The following is a 12,941-nucleotide window of genomic DNA, read 5'->3' as shown; positions in this document are numbered from 1 at the left end:
GTCTGAGAACCTCAGTAGGCCCTGTTCATGGTCCTGGACCCCGGAGTCTTTGTAGAACCTCCATTCCTCGGGCCTCATCTTACCTGGCGTCCAGACCTCATTATTAGCCTCCTCTGTACACAAGTCTATGTGAGCTGACTGATCAGGGTTAGAGTCCGATCCTCAGGGTGAGAGTCCCAGCCTCCGGGTTAGAATCCCAGCCTCAGGGTTAGAGTCCCATCCTCGGGGTTAGAGTCCCATCCTCGGGGTTAGAGTCCCATCCTCAGGGTTAGAGTATCACCCTCAGGGTTAGAGTCCCATCCTCAGGGTCAGAGTCCCACCCTCAGGGTTAGAGTCCCATCCTCTGGGTTAGAGTCCCATCCTCGGGGGTTAGAGTCCCATTCTCGGGGTTATAGTCCAATCCTCGGGGGTTAGAGTCCCCACCCTCAGGGTTAGAGTCCCAGCCTCAGGGTTAGAGTCCCAGCCTCGGGGTTAGAGTCCCACCCTCGGGGTTAGAGTCCCACCCTCGGGGTTAGAGTCCCAGCCTCGGGGTTAGAGTCCCATCCTCGGGGGTTAGAGTCCCATTCTCGGGGTTATAGTCCAATCCTCGGGGGTTAGAGTCCCCACCCTCAGGGTTAGAGTCCCAGCCTCAGGGTTAGAGTCCCACCCTCGGGGTTAGAGTCCCATCCTCGGGGTTAGAGTCCCATCCTCGGGGGTTAGAGTCCCATCCTCAGGGTTATAGTCCAATCCTCGGGGGTTAGAGTCCCCACCCTCAGGGTTAGAGTCCCAGCCTCAGGGTTAGAGTCCCACCCTCGGGGTTAGAGTCCCATCCTCGGGGTTAGAGTCCCATCCTCAGGGTTAGAGTATCACCCTCAGGGTTAGAGTCCCAGCTTGCTCACAGAGGGTTGCGGTGTGGACACAGGTGCCCCAGCAGTGCCTCGGTAGACCGTATTCCACAGCTTAACACACACACAGCCACGCGTCCTGCTCCAAACACTCCTCACAGACACCGACCGACCGGCTCCCTGTTCCTTTGGCTGGCGGGTTAATCCTTTCATTACCAGAACTAAGATGGCCGCCGGCAGGTATCAATACGATGGTCGCGCACGACACCCGGCCTCGGGACGCCCCTGTAGGGGGGGAATCAGCCAGGGACTATTTAGAGATAGATTATCAACATGCACAGTGCAATTATATGTTCCCGCCCACATTTAGCTTCCAATGTGACCAAGTGCTTTAGAGAAAGGAGGACACTCCTCCGAAACGCGTCAACTACCAAACCTGGAAGAGAGCAGAGGTGACTTCCTGTACAAGTGGAAATGAGACAGAGGCAGCGATTGGTTATCAGGTGCCGCTAGATCCCCCCGGGCCGCCTTCTGATCTCCGGGCTCTTAGGCAATAAAATGTTGGACCCCCTATGTATTGCTCATTTCCTGCCCCTGTATTACTCCGATTGCCCATGTATGGTCACAATTGCTCATTTGCTGCCCCTGTATTACTCCGATTGCCCGCGTATCGTCACAATTGCTCATTTGCTGCCCCTGTATTACTCCGATTGCCCGCGTATGGTCACAATTGCTCATTTGTTGCCCCTGTATTACTCCGATTGCCCGCGTATCGTCACAATTGCTCATTTGCTGCCCCTGTATTACTCCGATTGCCCACGTATGGTCACAATTGCTCATTTCCTGCCCCTGTATTACTCCGATTGCCCGCGTATCGTCACAATTGCTCATTTGCTGCCCCTGTATTACTCCGATTGCCCGCGTATGGTCACAATTGCTCATTTGTTGCCCCTGTATTACTCCGATTGCCCGCGTATCGTCACAATTGCTCATTTGTTGCCCCCCATGTATTGTCATTGCTGTCAATGACTTACCCACCACTGTTGCGCAATGTACTGTGATCACTTTGTACACCACATGGACCTTATTCGTCCTTCTCCTTCTGAGAATCTGGCTGGCGGGGTTACAATTGTTCCCTGGTATACAGGGCTGGATTTCCCACCAGGCCAACCAAGGCCCGGCCTCGGGGCAGCAGGCAAGTAGAGAGGCAGCAGGGGTGTGGAATTCCTATCTCCCGATGCCCCGGCGGGTAGTTGTTTTCTACATTTAGCCCGGCTTTGGGCAAGCAGAGCTAAATGCACAGCGGGGAAGCCGCCGCTTGTTTTGTAAAAGTGATCCCGGCGACGTCGCCGAGATCACTTGTATGCAGCCTGCCATTCTCCATGGGGGAGGGGTTGGCGGGTAGGGGGCTGCTTTGAGAAACCTGGCCTTGGGGCAGCAGAGATAGTAAATCCAGCCCTGCTGGTATACTTATATGTCTGAGTTCCCGTATCCATATTACTTGTGTATCATAAGGGGCTACCACCCTCCATGCCAGATGAGTAAATAAAAGAGGAACGGGGATACCACACAGGGTGGGGGACAGAAACTATAGCAGGAACGTCCCAACACTGGAGTCTCCAAGACCTAGAAGAAGCCAAAAGAAGACTCAACCCATCAATCTCCACCTATAAATTAAATATTATTTATACCGGAATGAACCCTGTATAAAAGACATGTATCCCATCCCCCAGTTGTTCTATGGACTAGACCAGGGGTAGGCAACCTCAGCTCTCCAGCTTTGCTTTGCTACAAATCCCATAAGGCATTGCAAGCCACAGGCATGGCTATCAGAGGCAGAAGCAGGATGGGATTTGTAGTTTCAGCACAGCTGGAGAGCCAAGGTTGCCTACCCCTGGACAAGACAGTGCCATCTGTTATCAGCCATTGTACAAAGAAATAAAGAGGAACGTCCTCTCTGATGTCTAATTATTCTTCTGTTATCTGTCAAACTTTTTCCACACTCTGAACGCAGTCAGGAGGCTCCGTGGTGTGTCTTTTCTGGTGTTCAACCAGGTTTCCTTTTTTAGCAAAAGACTTCCCGCACTCTGAACATAAATAAGGACGCACGCCCGTGTGAATTCTCTGGTGCACATTAAGATCTCCCTTCTGAGTGAAGCTTTTTCCGCACTCTGAACATGAATAAGGACGCTCACCAGTGTGGATTCTCGTGTACAAGAAGTTTTCCCTTTTCAGTGAAAGTTTTCTCGCACTCTGAACATGAATAGGGGCGCTCTCCGGTGTGACTCCTCTGGTGTACAAGGAGGGCGATTTTCTGCGTAAAACATTTCCCACACACAGTACAGGACGCTCACCCGTGTGACTTCTCTGATGTTTGAGAAGGTTTCCTTTCACAAAAAAAAATTTGCCACACTCTAAACAAGGGAAAGTACGTTCACCAGTGTGAGTTTTCTGGTGTTCAATAAGTTTACCTTTATGAATGAAACATTTCCCACACTCTGAGCAAGGGAAAGGACCTTCACCCGTGTGTATACTCTGATGTTCAATAAGTGCTCCTTTTCGAGTGAAACATTTTCCGCAGTCTGAACAAGAATAAGGACGTTCACCAGTGTGAGTTCTCTGATGTTTAAGAAGGTTTCCTTTGTCCGAAAAACTTTTTCCACACTCTGAACAGGAAAAGGGACGCTCACCCGTGTGAATTCTCTGGTGTATAAGAAGTGCAAATTTTTGTGTAAAACTTTTTTCACACTCTGAACATGAATAGGGACGCTCACCAGTGTGACTTCGTTGATGTATAAGAAGTTTGATTTTCTGGGTAAAACTTTTCCCGCAGTCTGGACAGGAAAATGGACGCTCGCCCTTGTGAATTCTCTGGTGTACAATAAGATCTCCTTTCTGAGTGAAACATTTCCCACACTCTGAACATAAAAAAGGACGCTCACCTGTGTGGAATCTGTGGTGTACGAGAAGTTTTCCTTCGTCTGTGAAACATTTGTCACACTGTACACATAAAAAAGGACGCTCACCAATGTGACTTCTCTGATGATTAAGAAGGCTTGTGTTTTCAGTGAAGGATTTCCCGCACACTGAACATGAGAATAGATCCTCACCTCTGTGATCTCCTTCATGGGCTGAGGGAGATTCCTTGGGATTAGATGGATCTCTTGCAGTGTGAGATCTTAGATGGATATTTCCAGTCATAGTATGTGAATGATCAGAAGATTCACCCTGATCAGAGGGATCCATTGAGGTCTCCGAGCAGTGAGGTCTGTGATGTATATTTTGTGTGTTTGGATTCACTCCTGGAGAATCCTGTGTGATGACATTATCTTCTGACTTACAATCGGCAGATAATATAAGATGTCTCTCCGAGGTATTCCTGACATCACATCCATCTGCTGGAGAGAAATCATTACACACGTCAGTAATCAGAGTCATGTATGTTGGTCTAGAAGTCATCACAGAGCTCTGGCATGGAATTGGGTCCAATTGTAACCCCAAAATATGAAAACCAACCAGATAAAGGAGACAAAACCCCCAAAACACCTCTGACCCCCCGGAGACCATTGTACTGTTCATTCATGACCGCTATGGGGGGTGGATGAAGATGGACCTTCATATGGTGTACAGTATCTCCTCCTCATTTGTTGGTCACATGACGTTATATTGAGGAATGGAGATGGTGCTGATTGAAGACCAGGTGACCACTTTGAGGACCTTCACAAATGACAAAAATGTCCACATTCCAGAATGAAACATTAGACAGAAAAACCCTGATGGATTATACCGCATCTATAGAATGAAGATAGGCTTCTGTAGGGTGTGAAGAAGATGGACAGAAGGAGTGGTAGTCCTTTCCTACTTAAGAGGAGCAGAATAGGTGATGAGGGATGATTGGTGGCGCTCATCTGTAGCAGCAGGCGTGCGTTAGAGAGGACACCACGATTCAGCACAGCTCCATTCACAACACAAGCACTAGTAAAGATCGTTCACCTGTGGTAGGGTTGTGTGATCCATCTGCTGGTTCCGTGTGTGTATATAAGCAGCGGGCAGACGGATCACACAGCACCCCAGCCTTGAGTGACCTTCTAAGGCTTGTGTTGTGAAGGAACAAAATAATTCTTCCCAGCTTTGATGGTCCACCATTTATAATTCAGTCTCATCTTATCTGATGATGAGAAGATCTGATAATTCTCCAACATGATCCCTTAAACGTCGCACCTTCTACTCAGAAGTGACATAGAACTGTGACCTGTTCCCTCCATAGTGTCTGTTACTTACTTGTGTTGATCGGTAGAGAAATGTCATCCTGATCACTTTTCATCATCACCCCGACCTCCTCCGTGGACGGCCGGTCACCCCCCACATACGTCTCCACTTCTTCCTCTTTAACCTCAGCTTTTATATTGTTCCGTTCTTCACCCTAAACCCCAAAATAATAGAAAACATCTCATAAAGCTGAACTCCGGGGAGATATAAAAGACAGAAAGGAAGGCAGCTCTGCTATTAACACAGGGAGAAGCAGCACAAAGAGCCAATCAGCTGGGCTGCAGTGCTACCAAGGGATATGATGATAGAAGGAGAGAGCAGAATCATCTCGGTGTTCAGTCCCACCTACCTGATCATGGTGGGGGACGGTGAGATCTTCCTGTGTGGAATCCCGGGAATACAGACGGGGACATCTCTCTGGTGGGTTTGTGTCACTGAATGATTCTATCATGACGACATTGAAGAGGTCTTTGTGTTCTTCTGAGAACTCCTCCATCACGCCAAGCTCCTCCTCCTCCTCCTCTTTTATCTCTTCTTTAACATCATTATCACACTCACTCTGTATATCGAGAACAATGAGATCAGATGTAACTACATAGATAATGAGGAGGTCATAATGTAAGTATTACCCTCAGTCACACCTACCTGATCATGGTGGGGGATGGTGAGATCTTCCTGGGTGGGATCCCGGGAATACAGAGGACGGGGACATCTCTCTGGTGGGTTCCTCTTACTGGATCCATCTGTAGGAAACACACACACTGACTGAATACTGTGTTTCTATCTGTGTATCAGATGATGGGTGATGTAGGCGGAGTCTCCGTACTGCTCTCTCCTCTTACCCGGTGATGTGAGGGGCGGGGCATTCTCCATCACCACGTCCTTGTAGAGATCCCGGTGTCCTTCTAGATACTCCCACTCCTCCATGGAGAGATAGACAGAGACATCCCGACACCTTATAGGAACCTGACACACACAATGATACCGTCACCACCCAGACACACCCCTTGTCTGTTCCTGGATCATGTCCCAGAATTCCCGGCACCGCTCACCTCTCCCGTCAGCAGCTCAATGATCTTCTTGGTAACTTCTAGGATCTTCTTGTCATTGTTCCTCTCGGGTTTCTTGGAGTGAGGTGAAGGCACTGTGATGGTTATATAGTCACCAGACTTCACCGGAGGAAAACTCTGTTTTGAAAGAGCAAAAGTAATGTCATGTGACCTCCCAGAATCCTCCTCACCCCTCCGGTCGGGTCTGTGTGTTATGAATAGAGATCAGAGTGATGTCATGTGACCTCCCAGAATCCTCCTCACCTCTCCGGTCAGCAGGTAGATGATCTCCAGGGTGAGGTCCAATATCCTCTCAGTCATGTGACCTCGGGTCCTCCTCCATCCTTGTTGATGTGATCCATAGAAGACTCTGTGGACAGATAATATAATCGGCCTCGCTGATCATTAGAACTCTTTTATTGGAAACCCTCTGACCAATCGCGAGGCCGGTTCAGAAATGAGTCGCGTTAATGGGGAGCATTTCACAATATTTAAACATATTTTCTATATTTAAATATATATTTTTCTTAATTGTTATTATTCTTATGTCAGGTTCTATTTATGGAGACATCGTACGTCCATAGAGTCGGCTCTATTCTCGGGTTATATCCGGGGACATATTTGAAAACATACGTTTGTGCGTGTGTATCACGCACAGATAAAAGACATCACAATGACTGTGCATGAAGGGGGACGGACATGACGGGGGTTTGACTATAACTATAAAATAATATCTTCTTACCTCCTCTGCTGCCAGTTCCAGCAATGTCTCCTCTCTACTTCCTCCCAACTCACTTGGAACTTCCTGTTTATATGTGACATCACTTCCTGTCAGTACATCACTTCCTTCCTGTCCGTGACATCACTTCCGGTGTGTGTACCGTCACGTTCTTCTTGTCTCTGCGTTCCCCCATGAATTGCCTGTATGTTCTACATGATATACTTGAGAAAGGTCTCCGCCTTGTAAGCAGCGTCATTACAGGGGGAATCCTGCGTCTTTTCAGGATGTGGATTTGATGAGAATCTCACTTTTTAACGTTTTTAAAAAATAAGAAACACCAGCCTGAACTTTACCCCGGCAGTGGGGCTACCCCGGCACTGCGAGGGTTATCTGCTCTTTTTTGTCTAGGAGATTGAATAAAGAAGAGATACTCACCTGAGCCTCAGTCCCACCGATCTGGTAGACCGGTCCTTGTGGGATAATTTTTTTCTTTTTGGGTGGCCAGTCCCCAAATCCACGCGTAATTCTCTGATAACCGGACGCATGTGTTTTTTCACAGGGCATATTTATTAATTGTAACGGACGCATGTGTTTTTTCACAAGGCATATTTATTAATTGTAACGGACGCATGTGTTTTTTCACAAGGCATATTTATTAATTGTAACGGACGCATGTGTTTTTTCACAGGGCATATTTATTAATTGTAACGGACGCATGTGTTTTTTCACAGGGCATATTTATTGTAACGGACGCATGTGTTTTTTCACAGGGCATATTTATGAATTGTAACTGTGTATTTTACATGATAGAGACAGAATATCAACCAAAAATCCAGAGAAATCACATGATACAAATGTTATAAATTGAGTTGCAGTTCGGGGAGTAAAATAAGTATTTGATCCCGAAGCAGAACATGAACCCTTGTTGGGTAGAACAGAGGTGAGAAGTTTCCTGGGGGAACCCTTGTTGGGGAGCACAGAGGTGAGACGTTTCCTGGGGGAACCCTTGTTGGGGAGCACAGAGGGGAGACGTTTCCTGGGGGAACCCTTGTTGGGGAGCACAGAGGTGAGACGTTTCCTGGGGGAACGCTCGTTGGGGTAGAGGTGAGACGTTTTCCTGGGGGAACCCTTGTTGGGGAGCATAGAGGGGAGACGTTTCCTGGGGGAACCCTTGTTGGGGAGCACAGAGGGGAGACGTTTCTTGGGGTTGGTTGCCAGTTTTGCACACATCTCAGGAGGGATTTCGGTCCCTTTACAGATCTTTTCTAAATCCTTCAGGTTTCTTGGCAACTCGAAGTTTCAGCTCCTCCCATAAATGTTCTATAGGATGAAGGTCTGGAGACTGGTTAGGCCCCTCCATGACCTCAATGTGCTTCTTCTTGAGCCACTGCTTTGTTGCCCTGGCGGTATGTTTTGGGTCGTTGTCATGCTGAAAGACCCGTCCACGACCCATCTTCAGTGTTCTGGCTGAGGGAAGGAAGTTCTCATCCAAGATTTTACAATACGTGGCCCCGTTAATCGGCCCCCCAATGCGGCAAAGTCGGAGAGAAACAGCCCCAAAGCATAATGTTTCCCCCTCCGGGTTGCACTGTAGGGACGGTGTTCTTAGGGTCATAGTCAGCATTTTTCTTCCTCCAAACGCGTTGAGTTAATGCCAAAGAGCTCAATTTCAGTGTCATGTGACCACATCACTGTCTCCCAATCCTCCTCTGAATCATTTAGATCAGGGGTCTCAAACCTTCGGCCCTCCAGCTGTGGTGAAACTACAAATCCCATGCTGCATCTCTCTTCGGGAGTCATGTCTGTGGCTGTGAGAATCTTGCAATGTCTCATGGGATTTGTAGTTCCACCACAGCTGGAGGGCCGGAGGTTTGAGACCCCTAATTTAGATGTTCGTTGGCAAACTTCAGACGGGCCTGTACAGGGGCCTTCCTGAGGAGGGGGACGGGCCTGTACATGGGCCTTCCTGAAGGGGGGGACGGGCCTGTATATGGGCCTTCCTGAGGAGGGGGACCTGGCGGGCGCTGCAGGATCTCAGTCCATGGTGGTGTATTGAGTTACCAATGGTTTGTTTGGTGACTGTGGTCCCGACTGCCTTGAGATCATTCACAAGCTCCTCCTCCCGTGTAGTTCTGGACTGATCCCTCACTTTCATCATGACCATCCTCACCCCATGAGGCCAAATCTTGCATGGAGCTCCAGACCGAGGGCCATCGATGGTTGTTTTGTATTCCTTCCATTTGGGAATAATCGCTCCAACAGTTGTTTCCTTCTCACCGAGCTTCTCGCTGATCGTCTTGTAGCCCATTCCGGTCTTGTGCAGATCTACGGTCCCTGACGTCCTCTGACAGCTCTTTGGTCTTGCCCGTGGTGGGGGAGGTGTGAATGGAAGAACAGGACAGGACAGGCGTCTTTTATATACATAACGAGTTGTCGTTAGGAGCACCTTCTTAAAGTGACAGGACTCATCTGTGTACCACATGGCCAGTCTGTGGGAGGAGCCAGAATTATTGTTGGTTGGTAGGGGATCAAATACTCGTTTTACTCCCTGAACTGGGGAGAATCATTATTTTCCTCACTGTATATTTTAACAAATAACCGGCTGCATGTGTTTTTTCACAGGGCATATTTTTTTAATTGTACATGTACCCCCCCCCCGTCACCTTCTGTGACGTGGCTACTAGACATTTAGTGATAGCCGGGGCTGTAGTCAGCCTGGCTGGATTTATAGTGACAATTATCTGGTTAATTCCAAGTGTCTAGCCTTGCCTGTACACCCCCTGGGCGGAGTGTGACTCTGTCATATTGTAGGACAGCCAATGAGAGACACTGTAATGTATGTACAGTACAGCAGCCAACCACTGGGCTTCTCTCAGCCAGTGGTGCATGCTGGGATAGGGTACATATGCTGGTGGGAGCTGCCATGTGCTCAGACTAGCCAGGACCAGCCATGGAATAGAGCTGGGTGCTGTTCAGCCTGCCCCCCAGGCTAGGCCTAAGGCCTGGGGGTGGGCTGGTGTGAGGGAAAGGTTTCCCTGAGGTCTCCAACATGGAGGAGGCCTGTGAAGCTGATAGAGGAAGAGAACCGGGACCAATGCTGGCTCTTGAAGTACCCTGGAACTATGAGGACTTCAGGAGTATGGTCTGTGTCTTTCCTGTTGAGGATCTGCATCCATCCTGCTTAGCTGCTACATCAGTTGCTGTCCGCTGCCTCCCAAGTGGATCTAAACTGATATGCCAACCAGGTCTGGTGAGTCTGGAGCTCTTGTTGGTCACCCCTGGACACCTAGAACCCCTCTACCCTCTCTCCTCAGTGAAGATGTTCAATAAATCGTTACTTGCCATTTTATTACTGGAGTGGACGTCAGTTTGTGAGCACCAGAAGAAGGGCTAATGATGCTAATGGGTGGGCAGCTGAAGAACATACCCCGGCCTAGACAGACTAGAGATGAACAAGGCATCCAGCGCCTCCTTCAGGGGTGAGCGCTACACATGCAACAGGATGGAAGTGTGAGCAACATGGCAGAGGGCAAATACACGAAACCATGACATAGGATGCGGTTATTAAAATCACCACAAGGTGGCAATCTCACTTAATGAGCTCATACAGGAAATTATGTGAGATGACGACAGGAAGTTTTATAAGGTGCAGACAGGAAGTACCCGATGAAGGAAGTCCAAAGGAGACATTACTAGAATATACAAAGGAGGTAATAAGATACATCCTAAATATAGAGCCATTTATCCAACCGTCCATCCAGAGCCGCCATTTATAGACCCGATACATCCTAAATATAGAGCCATTTATCCAACCGTCCATCCAGAGCCGCCATTTATAGACCCGATACATCCTAAATATAGAGCCATTTATCCAACCGTCCATCCAGAGCCGCCATTTATAGACCCGATACATCCTAAATATAGAGCCATTTATCCAACCGTCCATCCAGAGCCGCCATTTATAGACCCGATACATCCTAAATATAGAGCCATTTATCCAACCGTCCATCCAGAGCCGCCATTTATAGACCCGATACATCCTAAATATAGAGCCATTTATCCAACCGTCCATCCAGAGCCGCCATTTATAGACCCGATACATCCTAAATATAGAGCCATTTATCCAACCGTCCATCCAGAGCCGCCATTTATAGACCCGATACATCCTAAATATAGAGCCATTTATCCAACCGTCCATCCAGAGCCGCCATTTATAGACCCGATACATCCTAAATATAGAGCCATTTATCCAACCGTCCATCCAGAGCCGCCATTTATAGACCCGATACATCCTAAATATAGAGCCATTTATCCAACCGTCCATCCAGAGCCGCCATTTATAGACCCGATACATCCTAAATATAGAGCCATTTATCCAACCGTCCATCCAGAGCCGCCATTTATAGACCCGATACATCCTAAATATAGAGCCATTTATCCAACCGTCCATCCAGAGCCGCCATTTATAGACCCGATACATCCTAAATATAGAGCCATTTATCCAACCGTCCATCCAGAGCCGCCATTTATAGACCCGATACATCCTAAATATAGAGCCATTTATCCAACCGTCCATCCAGAGCCGCCATTTATAGACCCGATACATCCTAAATATAGAGCCATTTATCCAACCGTCCATCCAGAGCCGCCATTTATAGACCCGATACATCCTAAATATAGAGCCATTTATCCAACCGTCCATCCAGAGCCGCCATTTATAGACCCGATACATCCTAAATATAGAGCCATTTATCCAACCGTCCATCCAGAGCCGCCATTTATAGACCCGATACATCCTAAATATAGAGCCATTTATCCAACCGTCCATCCAGAGCCGCCATTTATAGACCCGATACATCCTAAATATAGAGCCATTTATCCAACCGTCCATCCAGAGCCGCCATTTATAGACCCGATACATCCTAAATATAGAGCCATTTATCCAACCGTCCATCCAGAGCCGCCATTTATAGACCCGATACATCCTAAATATAGAGCCATTTATCCAACCGTCCATCCAGAGCCGCCATTTATAGACCCGATACATCCTAAATATAGAGCCATTTATCCAACCGTCCATCCAGAGCCGCCATTTATAGACCCGATACATCCTAAATATAGAGCCATTTATCCAACCGTCCATCCAGAGCCGCCATTTATAGACCCGATACATCCTAAATATAGAGCCATTTATCCAACCGTCCATCCAGAGCCGCCATTTATAGACCCGATACATCCTAAATATAGAGCCATTTATCCAACCGTCCATCCAGAGCCGCCATTTATAGACCCGATACATCCTAAATATAGAGCCATTTATCCAACCGTCCATCCAGAGCCGCCATTTATAGACCAGATGCATCCTAAATATAGAGCCAGTTATCCAACTGTCCATCCAGAGCCGCCATTTATAGACCGGATACATACCAGATACCAGGTGACCATATGAAAGGTTTATCTCCATTCCTCAATATAACGTCATGTGTCCAACAAATGAGGAGGAGATACTGTACACCATATGAAGGTTTATCTCCATTCCTCAATATAACGTCATGTGTCCAACAAATGAGGAGGAGATACTGTACACCATATGAAGGTCCATCTCCGTTCCTCTATGTAAGTCCTTTAGGAGCAACCAAACAACACAGGTTCCTAATGTAATGAGCAGTGAGAACCTCTTGCAATATCAACTGGCAGCAGCTTATACCGAGCTCACCAGGACACTCTTCAGGATAGAAGCTTCCTCCTAAGATTCTTCAGCAGGACAACAAACAGGCCCAAAGACACAGGCTAAGTTCTTCTTCATAAGGCCCAGGCCCGTCTTTCACCATCACCCAGGTAGCAGGCCTTGAAGGCCATGCCTAGACGCTTCCTAAACTGCAATCCTCCTCCAGGCCAAGACTGGGAGGGAAGACCTCCTCTCCTGGCAGGAGCCGAGAACACAAAGACCCTCTGGAAGGTCACCTCAGATATTTATCTCCGTCTAGCACTGGCAATACACTTCCTAGTGATTGAGCCGAGTGAAGATAATCAGTAATGTTTTGTACCTTGATGTGGTTGGTATTTGTAGTTTACTGT

At 47.9% G+C, this 12,941-nt stretch overlaps 1 protein-coding gene and 1 long non-coding RNA gene across 2 annotated transcripts in view; both read right to left on the bottom strand.

Moving 5' to 3' along the window:
• LOC108797990 (oocyte zinc finger protein XlCOF6.1-like) overlaps positions 1–5,450 on the bottom strand; it is a 9,215-nt gene extending 3,765 nt beyond the window's left edge. Inside the window, exons 1-2 of the mRNA XM_018569683.1 lie at positions 5,443–5,450; positions 3,171–3,987 (exon numbers count right to left, since the gene is read on the bottom strand). Coding sequence (XP_018425185.1) covers positions 3,171–3,987; positions 5,443–5,450 — 825 coding nt within the window. The remainder of the gene's footprint in view (positions 1–3,170; positions 3,988–5,442) is intronic.
• A 578-nt stretch (positions 5,451–6,028) lies between these two features.
• LOC108798013 lies at positions 6,029–6,509 on the bottom strand. The gene is made up of 3 exons (XR_001941923.1): positions 6,407–6,509; positions 6,146–6,280; positions 6,029–6,059 (listed from the first exon to the last, which is right to left on the bottom strand). It is a non-coding gene; the product is annotated as an uncharacterized LOC108798013 (long non-coding RNA).
• Positions 6,510–12,941: the final 6,432 nt, after the last annotated feature.

This window comes from Nanorana parkeri, unplaced genomic scaffold (genome assembly GCF_000935625.1).
Source record: "Nanorana parkeri isolate BGI_ZX_2015 unplaced genomic scaffold, ASM93562v1 scaffold1380, whole genome shotgun sequence".
In the NCBI taxonomy this organism is placed as follows: domain Eukaryota; kingdom Metazoa; phylum Chordata; class Amphibia; order Anura; family Dicroglossidae; genus Nanorana; species Nanorana parkeri.
Note: the sequence above shows the minus strand (reverse complement) of the source record. Positions and strands in the feature narration are given on the sequence as shown.